This window comes from Ursus arctos, unplaced genomic scaffold (genome assembly GCF_023065955.2).
Source record: "Ursus arctos isolate Adak ecotype North America unplaced genomic scaffold, UrsArc2.0 scaffold_11, whole genome shotgun sequence".
In the NCBI taxonomy this organism is placed as follows: Eukaryota; Metazoa; Chordata; class Mammalia; order Carnivora; family Ursidae; genus Ursus; species Ursus arctos.
In genome coordinates, this window is record NW_026622775.1 from 55,196,167 (window position 1) to 55,217,634 (window position 21,468).

Consider the following 21,468-nt stretch of genomic DNA (forward strand, 5'->3'; position numbering starts at 1 on the left):
TTTACTACTTTGATATGGCCTGGTGAGGGAGGTGTATCAGTTAAAAAGGTTTTATTTCTTAAAGTATAAATACATACACACTTAAGGGTTAAACCTGTCTGTAGCTTAATGTCATTAATTCAGTGAAATATATTGCTTTCTTTTTAATCACCAGTCAAATCACCCTCACTGATGATTTCAGAAGATGAGGTACCCGGAGAAGGAAATTCAAACCGGAGGAGGCTGTTAGGAAGGTAGCTAAAGGCGTGCAGGTGAGGCAGCAATAGAAAAATGGCCTACTCTTGTCTCCATAGACTCTCCTACCTTAAAAGCATCAGCTACAACATTTGAAACCACCCCAACTGCTCCATTTCTTTTATGTGTCTGGAACTGTTAATGCCTGATAAATCCTATATACTACCATGCTTGCATTTAGTAAACAGTTTGATTAATAATACTCATTTTACTCACACTTGATAACTTTCTCACCTCTTAAATAGACTTCTCTAAGTCAAGATTATTGTGAAGATAAATTCAAAATAACTTTTAAGGAATCAGGAAGCTTGAGGTAGAATTTAGATCTTACTTTATTACCTTTTATTTTATTTTTTATTACCTTTATCACATTGCATCTATTTAGTATATCCTCTTCACACCTCCACACTGACTTGCAATATAAAATTAAATGTTTACATAAAATAATGTTCAGCCCCAATAAAACTGTAAAAAGATGACTTTTTAAAATGCAGTAAATATTTAAAAGATATTTTGAAATGATAAATAAAAATCAACATGAATCCAGTGACATTATCCACATTATTTAAAATATCACATTATTATATACCCCACAAAAGAGTTCAATGCAAAATAAATGTTGCCTGATATGTTACATTCAGTTTGTGTCTTTACCTCTATTCTCAGGCAGATATTTTCTCTTAAAAAGTAATGCTTTAACTGTCCCTTATGAAGACATCTTATTCATTGTTACTGCATATTTATCATTTATGACTGTTCATTAGTAATTAAGTATTTCTGAAGTTTTAGGGTAAAATCATATTATATTCATTCATACAAAATACTCTTAATTTTTAAAATGTCAGTATTTGTTATACTATTTTTAAGTAGTTTGCTAAACTGAGTGTTTTGTAGGTTAAACACACACACAAAAAACTACTTCTACTTCCTAAGCTGATAAGAACTTAGCTCATTCCTATACCAGATATTAAAACCTTAAGGGTTAATCCTCATCATCTTTGAGAATTTCTATAGAATGGGTCAACTATACTGCACTTGCATTTGTAAATTAGTTTGCCCAGCTGCTTAATCAGGAATAATGCAAAGAAATCAGACTCTCATTTCATGGCAAATAAACTGATAATTTTTTTTTCAACCTGTATAAAAATTGATCTGCAAATGCATATGGAAAAGGAATACAATGTTTAACTGGCAGGACTGCTAAAGTACTGACAACTAAACAATGCCATAAATACTCCTATCTTAGCAATCGTCCAAATGTTAACTTCTAGAGAATTTTGACTGATACACTGAAATAATTCATGCCAATTAGATTATATAATTTTTGCCACTTTTGAGACAAAATATATCAATTTAAAAAGTGTCTGTTTATATCACTTGCAAATGTCTATATACTAAAATTGCTACAGCCTGTAAGGTACATACTACTTAGAAAACACAACTGGTCACATATTGCCCTTTTCAGGTATATTCATATAAAGATAGAAATCAATATTTGTAGCATCACTAGGTCTGATTAGCAAATGTCACCCATGTAGGCATGACTGTCAAATCAATAGCCAAAGTGTGCCCTTGACTATAATCACCATCATAACTGAATAATCTGTAAATTAGATCACAAGTTGTAATCCCCCATCCACCACCAAAACATGCCCTGTAATATATGGTGCTTCCAAAAGAAACACAACCGCATGTGCCACATCAATAGGTTCTCCAAACCTCCCAAGAGGGATATTTTTCTTTAAGTGTTCTTCTTTCAAGTCTTTCGTCATATCTGTGTGAACAAATCCTAAAAGAGAAATGTTTATTTAGTTGAAAAGGGTAGACAGTAAGCCATCTGCTCAATTTTAAATAAAAATAAATTTGAGAAAAAAATTTGAGATTATTAACAAACTTGTTTAGGAAATACAGAGTTCTGCTAGCAATCAAGTAACCAAGTCTACATTTTTTTTTTAAGATTTTATTTATTTATTTATTTATTTGACAGAGAGAGACAGCCAGCAAGAGAGGGAACACAAGCAGGGGGAGTGGGAGAGGAAGAAGCAGGCTCCTAGCAGAGAAGCCTGATGTGGGGCTCAATCCCAGATTGCCGGGATCACGCCCTGAGCCAAAGGCAGACGCTTAATGACTGTGCCACCCAGGTGCCCCCCAAGTCTACATTTTTATTCAGTTTAACTCAATGAACATTTACTGAACACCAAAACATTTGACTCCCAAATATTTGGCCCAACTCCTAGCACAATGTAAGTGGTAGATACAAACATGAATAAAAATTCCATTCCTTAGGAAACCTGTAGTTTATGGAAGAAACTATCCCTAAATATAATAAAAGGTCATCTGGTTAACAAAGTACCACAAAGAAGTAATTTTCACTTGATTGGAGGTAGAGGGGTAATAGGGTTAGAGGGAAGAAAAGTGGTCATGTGAACTGATTTGGCAGTTCTGACAAAAATTAGTTTTGTTTGCTATAGGTAAGATAGCTGATGATCAGAAAGACCAGTATTTCTGAGAGTCATATAAGAAAAAAATCTCATAGAATGATCCTATTCTGATGCAAGAACATACTGAAAATTCAAAATTTAACATGGCATTGGTAAATGAAATGAAGTTCAAAGAGTACATTTTCTAAAGTACACGGTTCTGTTGTATAAAGTATGACATAATACATTAAACAACCAATTCTAAATGATTCATTTTATAGATCTATGCCAGAACTATAAATTAAGAAAATCTTGTGAGATTAGTCTGAGACAAATACATATTACCAATAAAATACTCAACTTACAAAATCAGTATACTGTACACTACTCATTTAAACTTTTAAAAAGAGAGCAAATAATTAGTCCTCATGAAATTAACAAGAGATTTTTTATTTTAAGGTCATGAAAAATACATAGACAAAAAGTCAGACATGTGAAGTGAAAGTTTAATGTGCAACCTCAAGAATAGTTTTCAAAAAAAAAACCAGTTTTCAGACTGGCTTATGTTAAAATTAAATCATTTGTTATTCAAACCGTAAATCAACCTAAATACACTGTCATTTAAAGTATCAGGATAAATGTGAACTGAACACTATATTAAGAATTAACATTAGGATGGCACGCCTGGGTGGCTCAGCCGATTAAGCAGCTGCCTTCAGCTCAGGTCATGATGCTAAGATCCTGGGATCCAGTCCCACATCTGGCTCCTGGCTCAGCAGGGAGCCTGCTTTTCCCTCTGCCTGCCACTCCCCCTGCTTGTGTGCCCTTGCTCTCTAATTAAAAAAAACAAAAGAAAGAATTAACATTAGGTCACTGGTTTATTATGTAATACTATGTTATTTAATTTTTCTTTGCCTTTGGTTTCACTTAAAAATATTTAAACAGTTTAAGTCTTATGAGAAATAATCATAGATTTTTCTATTGTGAATCCTACAACAGTGACAGCTTTTTGCTTTTTTTTTAAAGATTTTATTTATTTATTTGACAGAGAGACAGCCAGTGAGAGAGGGAACACAAGCAGGGGGAGTGGGAGAGGAAGAAGCAGGCTCCTAGCAGAGAAGCCCGATGTGGGGCTCGATCCCAGAATGCCGGGATCATGCCCTGAGCCGAAGGCAGACGCTTAATGACTGCGCCACCGAGGCGCCCCCAGTGACAGCTTTCTTACGGAAAAACTAGAAATAAGCTGAATGTCTTTCAAAAAGGAACTATTTAAAGAAATCATGGTATAGCCATACTGCAGAACAATATGCAGTTATTAAAAAAAATGCCATGAAGGACATTTAAAAGAGCAAAATAGTATTTGCATATAAAAAGAAAACAAAAAATATATATACTAATGACTAAAACCACCAAAATATTAACAATGACTATCAGTATATACTAGATTTACAAGTGATGATTTTTTACTTTCTTCTCCATACTTGTCTGTACTTTCCAAATTGTCTACAATATATGCATATTATTTTGATATTCAAATAAAAAGTTATTGAAAAAGATGCACAGTTACTAAAAAAGATGCACAATACTGTCTATAATGAGGACCTGGAATAAAAAAATAATGTTACATTATTTGTGTGTTTCATTGTGAGATTATATTGTGAAGTATGACCTCCTCTGCCATTAAATCTCACCACATTTATTTTAAAAGTCCACCCCATTTACTTAATCCCTTTCATCTTTAAGAACAATGAGATGGCCAGAGGCATGCAAGAATAAAGAGAAGTAGCTGACACAGATAATAACACTAGATAACCAGCCTCTGCAGAATTTCAAGTCAACTGTAAATGAAACCTCATCTACAAGTGATGAGTCATAATAATCAATAGGCAATCCAATTACCTTAAAAAGCACTATCATGGGACTTCCTGATATCCAGTTTTATGTCTTTGGACACACTTATTTTCAAAAATACCTCAGAGTGTATTAGGAAAAAAAAAAATCATCTCACATGTTCAAAAAGCTGATGAATTAAAATTACGAATGTTAACATTTAAAGATCACATTATCTTCTCAAGGAGTTCATGATACACTTACTTTATTCTAAGGTTGTTTTGAATTCTGGCAAAATTGGCATAAAATATTTCCCCACTAACTCTCAACACCCTCAGCAGAAAATCAATAATGTGTTTTAATTAAAAAGAAAAAAGAAAAAACTCAGGGCACCTGGTTGGCTCAGTCGAGTGTCCAACTCTTGATTTCAGTTCATGATCTCAGGGTCGTGGGGTCAAGCCCCCCATCAGTCTCCTCGCTCAGCAGGGAGTCTCCTTGAGATTCTCTCTCTCCCTCTACCCTTCCCCCAGCTCTTTCTCTGTGTCTCTCAAGTAAATAAATCATTTTTTTAAATTTTTCCAAAAAACTACAGTAAAAATGTTTTGCAAGAAAGACCTTGTAATGATGAGTTAACAAATTCCAGGCTCAACTTCTGGTGAGCTTTTTCTGGTTCTGGTGACTTTTTCTCAAAAGCAGCATTTTGTGATAAAAAGACCACTGGGTTAGGACACATTAAGCTAGATTTTGGTTCCCCGTTCTGCTGATACTATCAAAGCTATGACCCAAGCACAGTCATGTACCACCTAAAACTGTATGACTGTTTCTGTATCATAAAATAAGTGAAGTAGATTGAAAATGATGGATCCCTGAGATGTCTTTTAGCTCTACAAAACTATGATTCGAAGAGGAAAAGTATGCCTCATAAATGACAACTTTCCTTGAAAGTTAGGAAAGTGAGCTCCCCTACAAGGATCCTCAGTTTCTACGTTGGTAGCTGGGTAGATAATTAAAATAGCTCCAATTCAGGAAGCACTGATGCTAATCTAGGTTTTTATTCATTCTCTGTAGAAAGAAACAGATTTACCCAGCTTCTGGGTGGATGTCAGTCCTTACGTGTTTGTCCTTTAAGAGACAGAGTAAGGCCACACAATTTGTGAGAGGCCTTTGGAGGAATTTCCGCCTTGGGGAAAAAAGGCAGACCTAGAATAGAGTGTGAGGTACAGAAAGGCAAACCTTGGACAGGAAGAGAGATTTAGACAGTGAGACAAGTTTAAGAACTATTCCAGTGAGATGGAAAGAAATCTTATGCCACACAGATATAGGCCATGAGGACAGATTATAGTCTTCCAAAAACAACCAAGTAAGCCAGACACATGGAATAAAGGCTAATATCTTGAAGCTTTTGATAAGGTCTTGTTCAACATTACAGTCTAGATTCAGCCCTGCCATATAGTCTGTGTCCATGTTAGGTCAAATTTGAGAAGGAGAAAGAGGTCCCATCTGAATCCAGCAATGATTGCAAGAAGTCCAGAACTGGAATCATGATGTTCAGGCACCCACCTCACATGAAGACTCTCCCTCTACCCCTCACCTGGAAGATAAGGGTGTTATTTCACAAGGGGAAGTCTACCACAGACTCTCCCCAGGTCTGTAAATGGAGAGTTATAATGACAATCCTCATGAGACAGCTGCTAGCTAACCCTGAATGCTAGACAGAAAGACTAAAATAAAGTGGGCATCAGAGGCCAAGTTGAAAGGAAGGGATTAATTCACCAATGCTGGCTTTTCCTCTTTGATTATGATGTTTGATATGGAGACCGAGAACATATCCAAAGACTCAAGAGCCTTTCTCTAATCATTATCAGCAGTTTTTTTTTAATTAACAGACTTATTTTTAGAGCAGATTTAGACTGAGCATAAAGTAGAGGGGGCTCCCATATACTCCCTTATCACATTGCCCTTATTTTCCCCAATTATTTATAGCTTGCCTTAGGGTGGTACATTTGATGGTCCAGTATGGATACATTATTAAGTAAAGTCCATAGTTTACAATAGCATTCACCCTTTGGCTGGTATAGTTCCATGTTCTGACAAACATATAATGTATCCACCATTACAGTATCATACAGAATAATTTTACTACCCTAAAAATCTATCTGCAGCTTTTAAAAACTCATAGAAATCTTTAGCAAATTTATCAGAAATCAGATAAAAAATGTGAAGCTAATCTCTAATGACTCCGGGCTGTACCAAATTTCAATATCATTTTATGCTATAGCTCATAAACCATGGGACCCTCATTTATATATTCACAACCCAGGTCACTGCATATCAACAGCCTTTTGGATTCTCCATCCACATATCACAGGACCTGAGCAGAGATATTAACAGTCCTTAACCATTTCACATACTCATTTCTGTGCTTGTATTGCTCTCCAGTTTGTGCTCTCTCCTTAGCCCCATAGGACTCTCTTCCGTATCATTCTGTCACTTTATTTATAAAATTCTGGAAATTTTGCTCTCCCACTCACTTTATTACATATGTATTTACAATGCCTTTCAAGCTGGGTTATGAAAATTAGTAACTACCAGGAGGTGCCACTGTCTAACAAATGATGTTATTGATCACTTGTTGGACAATTGGAGGCTTCAAGATGGAAACGAAGTTATCACTCCTTAAACCAACAAACAAATAACTGAAATGACATGCACTCGACTTAGAACAAGGCTACTTCTACTTTAGTTCCACATACATGACTCAGTATATCTTTTTTAAAAAGGTACAGATAGGAACGCCTGGGTGGCTCAATCAGATAAGCATCTGACTCTTGATTTCGGCTCAGGTCATGATCTCAGTGCTGTGAGATCAAGCCCTGTGTCAGGCTCCGCACTGGGTGTGGAGCCTGCTTAAGGTTCTCTCTCTCCCTTTCCCTCTGTCCCACCCCTACTCTCTCCCTCTCTAAAAAAAATAATAAAAATAAAAAAGGTACAGATACATTCTTCCACATAAAAGTACACAGTTCTTGTCCAATGAGAATTTATATTTGATAAATTCTAGAGAAAATGTATTTCTTTTATCCATTTTTTTTGGCTAGATATATAAATAGCATCTCATTTCCACATTACTTGATCACTATTTTAGTTTTGAAAGCTTTTATATACAACACAGACCATATATTTAAATAAGACACCGGGATTTTGGCCTATCACCAATATTAACAATTACAGAATGTATACTATTTGATACATCTACTGGTTCAGGTTTTGATGCTCTGCTATATAGAAAGAATTAAAATAACCCCAGACACTTTTTTTTTAAAGGAGAACAAACAAGGCTGTTGCCAAAAACTAGACCAAGATTTTAACCAGAACAAATTTGTATATCCTTTTTTTTTTTTAAGATTTTATTTATTTATGTGACAGAGAGACAGCCAGTGAGAGAGGGAACACAGCAGGGGAGTGGGAGAGGAAGAAGCAGGCTCCCAGCAGAGGAGCCCGATGCGGGACTCGATCCCGGAATGCCGGGATCACGCCCTGAGCCAAAGGCAGACGCTTAACGACTGCGCTACCCAGGCGCCCCCAAATTCGTATATCTTAATATTATGTTAGTAATACTAAGTGTACAGGGAAGCAGTGTAAAAAATCAATTCCACACCAAACAGCACGTAAGAGGACCCAGAATAATACCTGTTTTGAGTAGCTGCCAAGCTTACACAAACATTTGTCAACAAGGTTTTCTCCAAGTAGTAAGCATAAAAGATCTTCAACTTAAGAAAGGGGGGAGGGGTGGACACTTAAGGTACCCTACAGAAATAAATACAATGCTGTACTATTTGTCAAAATTTAAAATGCATATTCCCTTTGGGTCCTGGCAATTCTATATCGAATATGGAAGCAATTCTATATCGAATATGGAAGCAATTCTATATCGAATATGGAATCAACTCCAAGATATATTGCATTATGAATAAAGAAGATACAGAACACTGAATAGTATGATACAACTTGTATTTTCTTTTTACATACATATTTATATATTCATATAAATAGACTTATATATTTATACATTCACATAGACATATATTTTATATGTATACACACACACACATTTTATTGGCTTGTACATGAAATGCCAAAGACATTAGTTAACAGTAATTGCTTTTGAGGAAAGAAACTAGATGATTTGGGGAGAGAAGACTCACTTTTCAATATGCCTTTTTGTACTTCTGAATTTTGCACCATGTTTGTATTATCTATTGAGAACACATTTTTTTAAAGTAATGTATCCATTATAGTTTCTACTTTTTTAAAGATTACTGTATTTTTTATTTATTCAAGAGTGAGTGAGACAGGGAGAGAGCGAGAGAGCGTGTGCGCGCGCGCGCGCGAAAGAGAAGGAGCGGGGGTAGGGGCAGAGGGATTGGTGCTAAACTAGCAGGGATTAGGGAAATATCAAAGCGTCCTGATAACCTTTGTACTCTGTTATGTGCCTTCAGCTTGGTTCACTGTTCAGTCACAGAGACTAGCTAAATTCAAGCATTCCAAATCCATGAACATTTGATAAATGACTGTGGTTTAGATACAACCATTTTAGAAAAAAAGAAAAAGAAAAAAAATAATCCAAAACTTGACTACTGTCACTGTGACACTGCTTTCTGTTTGTGTATACTTATGCAACCTGATTGATTCTAGTGTTAGCCTAGTTTAGCCATATACACAATAGATTATTTGTGATTTGGGGCTTCATGTATTTGCTTCCCTCTATTAAGGGATTGCAGTAGTGTGGGTGATGAAGAGTTAATTCTAGTTCATAATGATTTAAGAATTGGATGATTTAAGGGTAATACACGTTTCTAACTCACAATAATTCAGCAGATTTCCTGGAGTGTCTCCTATATACAAGGGTCCAAAATTATAAAAAATGAGTAAGGTATTTCTGCTACAAGGAGCTAAGTACTGTGAGAAGGACAGGTATATAAACAAATAATTACAAAGCTGTATGATGGATGTAAAGTAGAGGAACATACATGATGTTATGGAAACAATGAAGAAGGAATGCTTAATTTTGTCAGAGTGAATCAGTTGTCAAGGCAACAAGCTAAATAGTGGGGAATCCAGTTTGTATACAAAGGGAAGTTTTAGGAGTGTTATGGAAGCATGTTTGTATAGCCTTTCTTAAAGAGCTTACTTTTCAGTACAATTTGTAGTACAGAAAAAAATCTATTGCTAAAAATGTGGCCATTTCATAGGGTGACCTTTATTATGTTGGCCATAAATATTTAGCAGGATTCATAGTATGAATATGCTTTATTGGTCAGAAGCAAAGTGCACGTTGAAATAGAAGAATTAAATTGATTGTATGGATTACTTCTTTATTTTAAGTAGTAATTTCAAACAGGTAGTAATTTCAAAACAGATCTCTTAATAGAACTGACAAGCCTCAGAATTAACAAATATGTTTCTTCGTATGTCAGTTTTCCTGGTCACCTTCAAATGGAGTTTCCAGTTAAGGAAAGCAGTTAAGAAGCAAATCATAACAGGAAAAGCAAGAAATGGGGAAAATAACAAATTAGGCTATTATTCACTGCCTAATGATTTTTTAAAGATCAGTTAGTTACTAAGCTTTGATACTCAAATATAAAATAAATTTCTAGTCATGGATAAATCTTACTGGTTAGAAAATATTGAATATGAGAGACAAAATATTTGATGAACTGAAACTATAGGGGTGCCTGGGTGGCTCAGTCGGTTAAGCATCTGCCTTCGGATCAGGTCATGATCCTGGGGTCCTAGGATCGAGTCTCACATCAGGCTCCCTGCTCAGCAGGGAGTCTGCTTCTCCCTCTGCCCCTCACTAGGCTCTTGTGCTCTCACTCTCTCTCAACTAAATAAATAAAATCTTTTAAAAAAGAAATTTCAACTGCTTCTATTATTCTGTGGACTAAACACACTGCATAGCATTGAGTCTTCTGATAAATGCCTATATGCTGCATTTTTTCAGTCACTTCTGGGAGGTCCCATAATGTTTGTAGATCATAAGAGAAACCAGCGTACAAAACATGGCCCCTTTCTCGCCTGGGTGGCTCAGTCAGTTAAGCATCCAACTCTTGATTTCGGCTCAGGTCGTGATCTCAGGGTCATGGGATTGAGCCCTGCATTGGACTCCATGCTCAGCAGGGAGTCTATTTCTTTCCCTCTTCCACTCCTTCTCCCTCTGCACACACTCGCTCTCTCTATATAATCTTTTTAAAAAATTAACAAAAATAAATAAATAAAACATGGCCCCTTTCCCAAACTGAGCAACTTAACCTTTTCAAGATGAGCTTTGGCAAAAGTTTTCCTTTATAATTCCGTATTTTTATTTTGGTCTAAATGGAGGTTGGTTTTATAACTCTGTCTTGAAGATTATATCAACACACTCACACTTCACCCCTCTTTCCCTCTGTCTTGCAGACTACCTAGCACACTGTGAAAATTTAAGTTGAAGAAGGAAATTTTAAAATGGGACTTAAGTGATTTGTAGAATGCGTTGTGTTCTTGAGTACAGATGGCTACTGAGTGGAATAGAACATGTTTAAAATTTAAGGCAATTAATTTGAAGACCAACAAACCAGCTGTTAAGTTGCATATTTGAATTTATTTTAAAAGCCTTAGCATTAGTTAAGATTTAGAAAATTTCTTTAGCCTTTAGCAAGCTACACTATAATTCTAATCATTGTTTTAATATTTTCCAATTACCTGTAACTGACAGATCAAGTGAATTGGCTTTGCATCCCATTTAATCCATCAGTATTTTCAAGCCATGAGGAATGCCCAAAGTAAGCACAATAAAAGGAACAGGTACACAATAACGTCCTACTGATCTTCTTGAGAAGTCTCTGATTTCTGTGCACTTAGCCCAAATCAAACTTGATTTGTATTAGAAGTGAACTGCATCTCTGCTGGCCTGGTTTTTCTCACATCTTTAACAAGAAGACAAATGTTCCTCATAGATTTCCTCCAGGAGGCTAGCTCTAACTATAAGCTTCCCACTGTGACTTCTACTATTTTGAAAATGATTAAACAGCCACATATCTTCATCATTGGCCACTCCAACATATGTCTGGTTTTAGAAACCTTAGTTTCTCTAAGCAGTGCCTCCTGCATATGTAATAGTACCTTTTGGTGCCAGAGTATTCAGTCTCATTTCTGTTACCATGTCCTACCACTTTCTTCCTCCCATGCCATCACACAATGAGCCTCGGAGCCCCCATTCACTCGTTAAAGAGACAACTACAGATAAAAGCACTGTTAAAATCTTGCTACTTCATAGATGGACTTCTAAAAAGATGCTTCTTCCTCCCGAGTCTGTGTAAATACCTTTTTATCCTTCAAATTTTTCTTTGTGTTGAAATTCTAACATGAATCCTGATAGCTCTCTAGGGCACAATGAGGTCCAGTGAAAGGCATCTTGTCTATTTTGAAAACAAACATTATGTGAACGCTGGCAAATATTTTTCTAAATACAGACTTTCTGGAGAAATCAGTAGGTTGGTTATTGCATATGATTGCTTGGTGAAATATGCAAATGACATCACATATACAGCCTTGTTTGATTATTTCCTCTGGTCTATACTGTTACTAAAAGCATACTGTATTTTAGACCTATTCAAATATTTTAAATATACAGAAGTATTATTTTTCATAAGACAAACTGAAGAAATATATTTAAGTAATATACACATTACTTGGAAAGCTCTGCTTTGACACTGACCAAGTCTAAATTAATTAGCAAATGTATCCCAGTGAGCAATACTGAATGGAACATTCCAAAAAGAGAGACAGGCACTTAAAATGGAAATAGTTCTCCAGAAGTATACAATTTGGAGTTCAACTAACACATACATTACCAATACCCAACCCCCCACCCAGCTTGAAATTCTTACATTCAACTTTTAGGAGTTCTTAATTTATAACTGATTTTTAAATGAGAAGTTTCTCTTATGGTTTCAGTTTGAAAGTAATCATTTACTAGAAAACACAATGTGGGGTGCCTGGGTGGCTCAGTTGGTTAACTTGATTTTGGCACAGGTCATGATCTCAGGGTCACGAGATCACGCCCCGCATCAGGCTCCACACGTGGAGCCTGCTTAAGATTCATTCTCTCTCCCTCTCTCCCCCTTGCTCTAAAATTTGGGAAAAAAGGGGCACCTGGGTGGCTCAGTCGTTAAGCGTCTGCCTTCGGCTCAGGGCATGATCCCAGGGTCCTGGGATCGAGCCCCACATCGGGCTCCATGCTCCTCTGGGAGCCTGCTTCTTCCTCTCCCACTCCCCCTGCTGTGTTCCCTCTCTCGCTGGCTGTCTCTCTGTCAAATAAGTAAATAAAATCTTTAAAAAAAATTTTTTTTTTTTGAAAAAAAAAATGCAATGTGGTTTACACAAACAAAACAGCCTAGCATTACTCTTGGCCTCCTCCATGAGGGTACTGCAGAGACTGGCAGTGTGGGCTGGTGTAGCCACTTATGTCCTCTCAAGACATAGTCATGCCCTCACGCATTTCACTGCTCAAGAATTTAGTAATAGTGACGATTCCATGTTCCTATTCTGATACAAGTGCCTGATGATGCTGATATACTTACAAACACAGGAACAATCTCTGCTATTATTATACAAAGCCATCGTGTACATAAATTATTTAAAAAGAAAAAAAGTAAAATTGTCACTATTTGCAAATGACATAATACCATATATGCACATATATATATATACACACACATATATCACCCTAAAGAGTCCACCAGAAATCTATTAGAAGTAATAATTCAGTAAAGTTGCAGGATACAAAACCAATACAGAAATCTGTTGCATTTCTATACACTAATAATGAACTAGAAGAAAGAGAAATTTAAAGAAAAAAATCCCATTTACAATTATACCAAAAAGGATAAAATACATAGGAATAAACTTAACCAAGAACCTATACACTGAACCCTCTAAGACACTGATGAAGAAACTGAAGATGACACAAAATTGGAAAGATATTCCATGCCTGTGGATTAGAAGAACTGTTAAAATATCCATACTACCCACAGTAATCCCTATCAAAATACTAATAGCAATTTTTCACAGAACTAGAACAAAGAATCCTAAAATTTATACGGAATCACAAAAGACCCCAAATAGCCAAAATTATCCATTATTTAAGTAATCTCTGCACCCAGTGTGGGGCTGAACTCATGACGCCATGATCAAGAGTCACACACTTTACCAACTGACCCAGCCAGGCACCCTGAGCCAGAACAATTTTGAGAAAGAAGAATGAAGCTGGAGGTATCATAATCCCAGATTCCACATGGCATTAAAAAGCTATAGTAATCAAAGCTGTATGGTACTGGCACAAAAACAGACATATAGATCAATGGAACAGAATGGATAGCTCAGAAATAAACCTACTGTTATATGGTCAATTAATTTATGACAAAGGTAACAAAAATATGTAATGAAGAAAAGACAGTCTCTTCAATAAATGGTGTTAAGAAAACTGACAGCGGGGGCACCTGGGTGGCACAGCGGTTAAGCGTCTGCCTTCGGCTCAGAGCGTGATCCTGGCGTTATGGGATCGAGCCCCACATCAGGCTCCTCCGCTGTGAGCCTGCTTCTTCCTCTCCCACTCCCCCTGCTTGTGTTCCCTCTCTCGCTGGCTGTCTCTATCTCTGTCGAATAAATAAAAGTAAAAATCTTAAAAAAAAAAAGAAAAAGAAAACTGACAGCGAAGAATGAAACTGGCCTGCTTTCTTACATCATACACTAAAAAAAACTAAAAATGGATGAAAGATGTACATGTGAGATCTGAAACCATAAAACTCCTAAAAGAAAACATAGACAGTCATATCTTGGACATTAGTCTTAGCAATATTTTTCTCGATCTATCTCCTCAGGCAAGGAAAACAAAAGCAAAAATAAACTATTAGGACTACATCAAACTAAAAAGCTTTGCACAGGAAAAAAACAAAATCAAAGGCAATCTACTGAATGGGAGAAGATATTTACAAATGATACAACCAATAAGGAGTTAATATCCAAAATATATAAAGAACCTATACAACTCAACACCAAAAAAACCCAAATAATCCCATTAAAAAATGGGTAGACCTAAATCAACATTTTTCCAAAGAAGACATACAGATGGCCAACAGATACATAAAAAGACACTCAACATCAATAATCATCGAGGAAATGCAAATTAAAACAATAATGAGATAGCACTTATACCAGTCAGAAGGACTAGTATCTAAAAGACAAAAAATAACATGTGTTGGCAAGAATGAGAAGAAAAGGAAACCCTTGGGCACCACAGCTGGGAAGGCAAACTGGCACAGCCACTTTGGAAAACAGTATAGAGGTTCCTCAAAAAATTAAAAATAGAAATACCATATGATCCAGTAACTCCACTTCTGGGTATCTACACAGAGAAAACAAAAATACTAATTCATAAAATATATGCCCCCCATGTTTAATGCAGTATTATTTACAATAGCCAAGAAATGGAAACAACCTAAATGTGCATCCATGATAGATGAATGGATAAAGAAGATGTGATATACATACAATGGAATATTACTCAACCATAAATAAGAATGAAATCTTGCCATTGGCAACAACATGGATGGACTAGAGGGTATTATGCGAAGTGAATAAGAGAGAAAAAGACAACATGATTTCACTTGTACATGGAATCTTAAGAACAAAACATACCAATAAAAACAGAAATAGACTCATAAATACAGAGAACTGATGGTTCGAAGAGGGGAGAGGGATAGAGGGATAGGCAAAATAGGTTAAGAGGATTAAGGGGTACAAGCTTCCAATTACAAAATAAATAAGTCACAGGGTGGAAAGTACAGCACTGGGGATATAGTCAGTAATATTGTAATAACTTTGTATAGTGACAGATGGTAGCTATACCTATCATGGCGAACATTTTGAAATATATGTTAATTTTTGAATCACTATATTGTACACCTTAAACAACATAATATTGTATGTCAACTATACTTCAATTTTTAAAAAAAGAAAAAAGTTTTCACTGACCTGGTGCAACTACATTCACTCTAATTTTCTTTCTTGCTACTTCTTTAGCAAGAGCGCGTGAAAATCCAACTAGTCCTCCTTTACCTGCACTGTACACAGACTGGCCAGAATTGCCTTTTAAACCAATAACACTTCCTAGAAAAAATAAAACGAAAGCAAATTCAAACCAATTAATGGGTTATTTGAATATTTAGGTAATTTACAGTAAACAAACAAGGCACAAACCATTTTACCTTGTCCTTTGCTAAATTAGGAATTCTAACCACTGTCATGTTAGTTAAGACTTAAGGTCTGAGTCTGCTCCAAATACAAACAGAAAACAGGTTCTGAAAGAAGCTTATGTTAAACCTCAAATGTAAGGCAGGAGCTTGAGACCTGATCCATTAAGTGAGAGAAACCCACTCTCACCTCTGAGTAGGTCAGACATGGTGAAAGTCCTGTAGTATTTATACAGGCTTCCAGTAGGAAGAGGTTAAAACCAGAAAAAGTCAGATACAAGCTGATTAATTTTATGGTTCTACAACACAGACATGAGGAGGTATTCATTTCCACCTAAAAAAATAGTTCATCTGAAGATAAATCTCACTAAATTTGAACTACCCATGAATCTAAATTAACAAAGTTTCAATTATAAACTTTTTGTAAAATTGCAATTTAGTTATCTGCAATGATATATCATAACCTGAACTGACTACTAAAGATTCTTGGGTGGTCCCATTTACATGAATATGAAAGAATAATTTATAATTCAAATACCAACTATATGCAAATAAATTCTTGCAAAACAGAAAGGAGGAAGTGATTTTCTGCGCCAGTGACCTGTACTTACAATATAAAAATTAATCAAGAACTTCACAAAACCTTTGAAAAAGTAATTTTATTTTAGGAAAAGAAAACATCCCAAACACTTTTTATATTATAATCAACAAGTCCAATATTAAAATATCTGTCTTATATATTAAATGCCAGTGAATGACAAAGGAAGAAAACTGAAGCAGAGACAGAGAGAAAAGAAACATCAGAAGAAACGCAAACAGACAGAAAAAGGGGTATCTGGGAGAAAGAGAAATCCGGAAAGACACAAAAAAGAAAGAAAAACATAAGCATGGAAGAAAGGCCAAATAGGAAGCTTTAGTTCACGCCACACACTATTGTCCATCTAGTCAATAACTGTTAACTTCTGAAATAATCAATGAACTTTCCAGCAGTTTAAAGTAGTCCTTCCTGTAAAAAGATTCTCTGATTTTTTATTATTTTTATTTACTTTCAGCACAATTCTAAAAGTTTTGTATGTACACAAAGTACTGACGTGGATTTTTAAAATATATCTAAAAAGGGGATATTTTAGAGTTAAACATACCCACATTATCAGGTGATGTATAGAGGCCAGTATACCAGCTTCTGAGAACCCAAAATCATTACCTGGCTGTATTAGAAGGCAAAGGTCGACTAATCTTTTACTTTTTAATCATATACTAATCTTCTTTAAGAAAACTCATTTCTTACATTTTTAAGGGTAAATGTCAAAAATGTTCTAATTCTTATTAGTACAGTATTCTTTTCTCATCTTCAAAAGAGAAAAACCCTACGTTTGGGCTTGGAAAGCCATTTCCTATATTGAAAACAGGCTCATTTACTTTAACAGAGCAGCATTCCCCCTTATGTGGCTTTTTAAGATATTACCACTTAAGATTAAAGGGCAGATGATATGCTGCTATTTTCAAATTACCAAACTGAAATAGAATGTAAGTCATTCTGCATTTTAAGGTCTACAAGCACATACTACATGGTTTATCTGCCCCATGGGTCAGATGAACGGAAGACCAGGGGTTACTTACATTCATTGCAAAAAACTGAAAAGATTATTCCCTTAAGAAAACTTCCTCCTAAACCTCTGTACTAGATTTATTAGTGGCACATGCAACAGCTGTAGAGATCATTTTTTAGTCCCCACTATCTAAAATTTTTCAATTACTTATCCATATTTTAAGAATTAGGTTTCACATGAAAATCAGGATGTCCAATTTCTCTTAAAAAGTCAAATGGCTGACACAACTGAGACCAGATCTGTGCAACAATTAACAGGATCTAAGCAGTGGCTGCCACTTCACATGGCCCCTGGACACCGAAGCTAGGCATCTTTTGTCACATATATTTTTCTAATACCTGGTGGTGTCATTAATTAACATCTGCTTGACCACTAGAGACCACTAGGTGGTGTCATTAATTAACATCTGCTTGACCATTAATTAACATCTGCTTGACCACAACCATTAATTGGTTAATCAAGTCCTTTTTCCATACATAGCAAAAAGACCCATTTCATCCAAGTTTCACACATGAATAAACTCCAAATTAGTCAATTAAATATTTTTATGGCACTAGGAGATAAGTCTAATTTCACAGGTGAAGACTCACCTACATTAACAATAGACCCTCTCTGCTGTTGAATCATAGTCTTCAAGGCAACTTTACAAGTCAGCATGGAACCCAAGAGGTTAGTATGAAGCTGAGATATCATATCTTCAGTTTTTGTTCTTACTAAAAGGCTATCCCTACCAAAAAAAAAAAAAAATCAGTAGCATGTAAATTAAAAATGGGATAAAACAAATTTAAAAAGTCAAGAAATATATAACATTTTAACTGAAACTAGGTACTAGGAATATATATGAGCCAGGATACCTACAGAGTCCCATTTTAAACTTGATTTGAGGGGCATTAAAATAACTGATAAATCAGAACAGATACACTAGAAGCAGGGTTGAGGGGCAGATACTCTTAGCTAATAGTAATGCCATGTAGCCAAAATAGCTTGAATGAACTGAGCAACTGCCATTACAGTAAGCCCTATTTAGCAAGAAAATATACTATTCTAAATACTGCCCTAAGTTCAGGTTTTAAAAAGAAAAGAATACCTTTAAGTTCATGAACTTATACAATGGTGACAGAAGTCAGAATAGTGGTTACCTATAAGTAAGTATTAACCGGGAAGAAACTGAAGAGAGCCTTCTGGAGTGCTGTAAAAGTCCTATAGCTCAATATGGGTGTGACTGCAATGTTAAAATTGATTGAACGTACCCTTATTGATATCTTAATATAAAAGAAAAGACTGTATAGATAGACCAAATTTTAAAATAGATATTTTTTTTTAAATGCATATTTTCTTCCAATTAGAAGTAAAGCAAGTTAATATATTTACTCATAACAATCAAAGACATTAGGGGAAAAAAAATATGGGAAATGGACTTAAATTTGTGACCAACCTGTTAATTCCAGCTGCGTTTACCAAGAAATTAACTCGACCTAATTTTTTTTCCATCTCTTCAAATGTATTTTGAACATCACGTTCTTCAGCAACATCACAGCTAAATGCTAAATGATCTCCTATACAACAAAAAAAACTATTATTCAAGCCTGACCATTACAAAGCAGAAAGCTATAAAAAGAAAAAAAAAATGCCAAAACCAAAAAACAAGCTTTTTACTAAAAACAACTGTTACTTCCCCTTTTTAAAATGCCCACTTTTTAAAGATGTTTAAATACCAAAAGGATACATGTCAAAGAAAGTATTTTCTATTCAACAGTACATCATTTTAATACTCTAAAATGTAGGGGGTTTTTTTGAAAACTAAACAATTGCTTATTTTCTGGCTGACCTTGCCTAGTATGTTAACACTGAAATTACATCCTCATGCCTTTGGAAACGGTAAGCTTTCAGGGAAGTCACACTCTAGGTGAAAACCAATAGCTTATGGGACACATAATTCAAGGAAATAAAAGGCCCAAAAGCATCCTCTGTGACCCACTGTTGGCTTTCATCTGAAAACCTGTTGGGTTCACAATAACCTTTGGAAGCTCGACCAACAGTTTTAATCTATTCCAGCAAACACTAATGGCTTGGGATGACCCCATAAGGAAAATCACTTTCTCATTCCTTTGTGACAGTAACATAATCCCAGTGAATATGAGCAGCAAGAAGCATTCACTGAAAGTCTCCCTGCTCTGTAACTTGTGGAGTTTTTTTCTCTCTAAACAGTCTAGTATTTTCCCTACCCACGTGCACAATTAGAGTGAACCAATAGCAACATTATAAGATATAGCCTCCAGATGCATCCCCAGGCCTCTTCCCAATGCCTCCCTGATAGTGAATGAAGTGCATCTGTGCCTTCTAATAACCTATTAAATGGTTATGGATGTAGGAGAGCCAAAACAAGTTTATCTCAAAACCGGCTGGTACTCAAAAGAGTTTGTCTATGAAACACTACTTTGTGCATTCGCACAGGGGCCAAAACAGCCCTCAGCAAAACTACAGCGAGCCTTTCAGGCCTGACACGCCTACCCTTCCTGCCTTAACTTCTTTCCGCCCAGCCCTGTCTCCCGGCGGCGGCCCAAGACCTCGCGACACGACTGAACCCTTACCCGGCATAAAAAATTAACTGTGTGTCTCCCTCCTTCCAGATACCAAAACAAAACAATGCAGCATGGTTAGCACTAGCCTCAGGGAGGTGGGTGCTTAATTAATGGGGCCTCACAAAACTGCTAAGTCTCAAACAAAACGCCAAGCTTTCAGCCCTTGGCGGCAGGCAGCGTGGCAGGAGACACTCTGCGGGAAACCGGATGCTAAGGGCTTCTCTGCCCAAACTGGTGTCCACACTCAGGAAGGGGTGCTGCTGACGCGGGAAGCTGAACTGCTAAACTTCAGAGCCGAAAAGGCCAGACCCTCTCGTTTTACAAACGAGGAAACCTCAGGCTCTCGGACTGCAGCCACACAACTTGGACAACTCCAGTTCGCTACCTACCGCCGAGGTCACCGGCGGCGGCGCTGGCCACTTCCAGATTTCTGGCGACGATGGCCAGTCGGTAGCCTTTTTGGGCCATTAACTGGGCCACTGCCCTCCCAATGCCCCTGGAGCCTCCGAAAACAGCACAGACTTTGTCCATCTTGGACCGCGGAGTCGCAAACTCGGAGAAGGAGGGCTAGGAGTGGCGGCCCGTTTCCAGATTCTCTCTGGCTTTTACGCCACAGAGGTTCCTTACAAAAACAAAAACACCCAAACCGCCGCAAAAAAAAAATAAATAAAAGAAGCAAAAGAAAGAAAGAAAGGAAGGAAGAAAGGAAAAAAGAAAGAAAAAAAAAGGACCGCTTTACACCTCCCGCCGCCGGACTTCGGCAACCCAGTAGGCGGGGAAGAGACGCGAAGAATACGACTCCTACGCATAGACGTCAGCGCGCACAAGCTACCGGGCCCAGCGCCCTACGGGAGTCGCTGGCGTGAAAGAGCCTGGGCGGCCGAGGACTGGCCCGGACGGGCTGCGCTGCATGCTGGGATTTGTAGTCTTCACGCAGGAGCGGAAGAGGCGTGGGCGCACTGCTCAGTGGGAAATGTACTGAAGGTAACGAAGGGGGTTGGGGTGACCTCCAAACCCCTTGGAACGTGAGAGTCAGAAGTAGAGTTCAGATGACCTACTATTCCAGTTTCCTTGGAACTAATGTGGTTAAGACGCTGGACTTAATGTTTTAAAATCGTAACAGTTCCCGTCAACCGAGATAAATTGATTATGATCGTTAAAACCCAGAATATACATTATTCAGAGTTCCACTGTCTGCATTTCATCCAGGAATTGTTTTTTGGCTAGAGACTAAATGCCCTGCCTATTGAAGAAATGATCCCCAAGTATCAGACTCACACGAAACCTATCCTACCTGTCCCTCTCCCAAGTTGCAGCGGAAATGGACCTCACCCCATCTGGATATTGCCAATCATCTCAACGGGTGTTGCAAAGGCAGGTGCCTATCAAGAACACCATATATAGCAGGAACTCAAGAAACATTAATTGAGTGATTGAATAGTCTTGCAGGATGGATGGAACAAGCATGACTGCTGCAAACAAACAGGTCCTACAATTCTAAAGA

General features: G+C 36.8%; 1 protein-coding gene across 7 annotated transcripts in view; it reads right to left on the reverse strand.

Annotated features, from left to right (window-relative positions):
- Positions 1-20,784, reverse strand: part of CBR4 (carbonyl reductase 4) — an 87,631-nt gene extending 66,847 nt beyond the window's left edge. For 4 of the 7 annotated variants that reach the window (XM_026485591.4, XM_044379235.3, XM_026485592.4 and 1 more), the window contains exons 1-4: positions 20,354-20,768; positions 18,818-18,938; positions 17,973-18,109; positions 15,555-15,689 (exon numbers count right to left, since the gene is read on the reverse strand). In XM_026485591.4, coding sequence (XP_026341376.1) covers positions 15,555-15,689; positions 17,973-18,109; positions 18,818-18,938; positions 20,354-20,495 — 535 coding nt within the window. In that variant the 5' untranslated portion in view covers positions 20,496-20,768. Of the gene's footprint in view, positions 1-548; positions 2,024-3,217; positions 3,488-10,839; positions 14,926-15,554; positions 15,690-17,972; positions 18,110-18,817; positions 18,939-20,353 lie in introns of those variants that run through there. The other 3 variants (XM_026485590.4, XM_057310176.1, XM_048212326.2) reach the window with 3 other exon arrangements.
- Between the last annotated feature and the right edge of the window lie 684 nt (positions 20,785-21,468).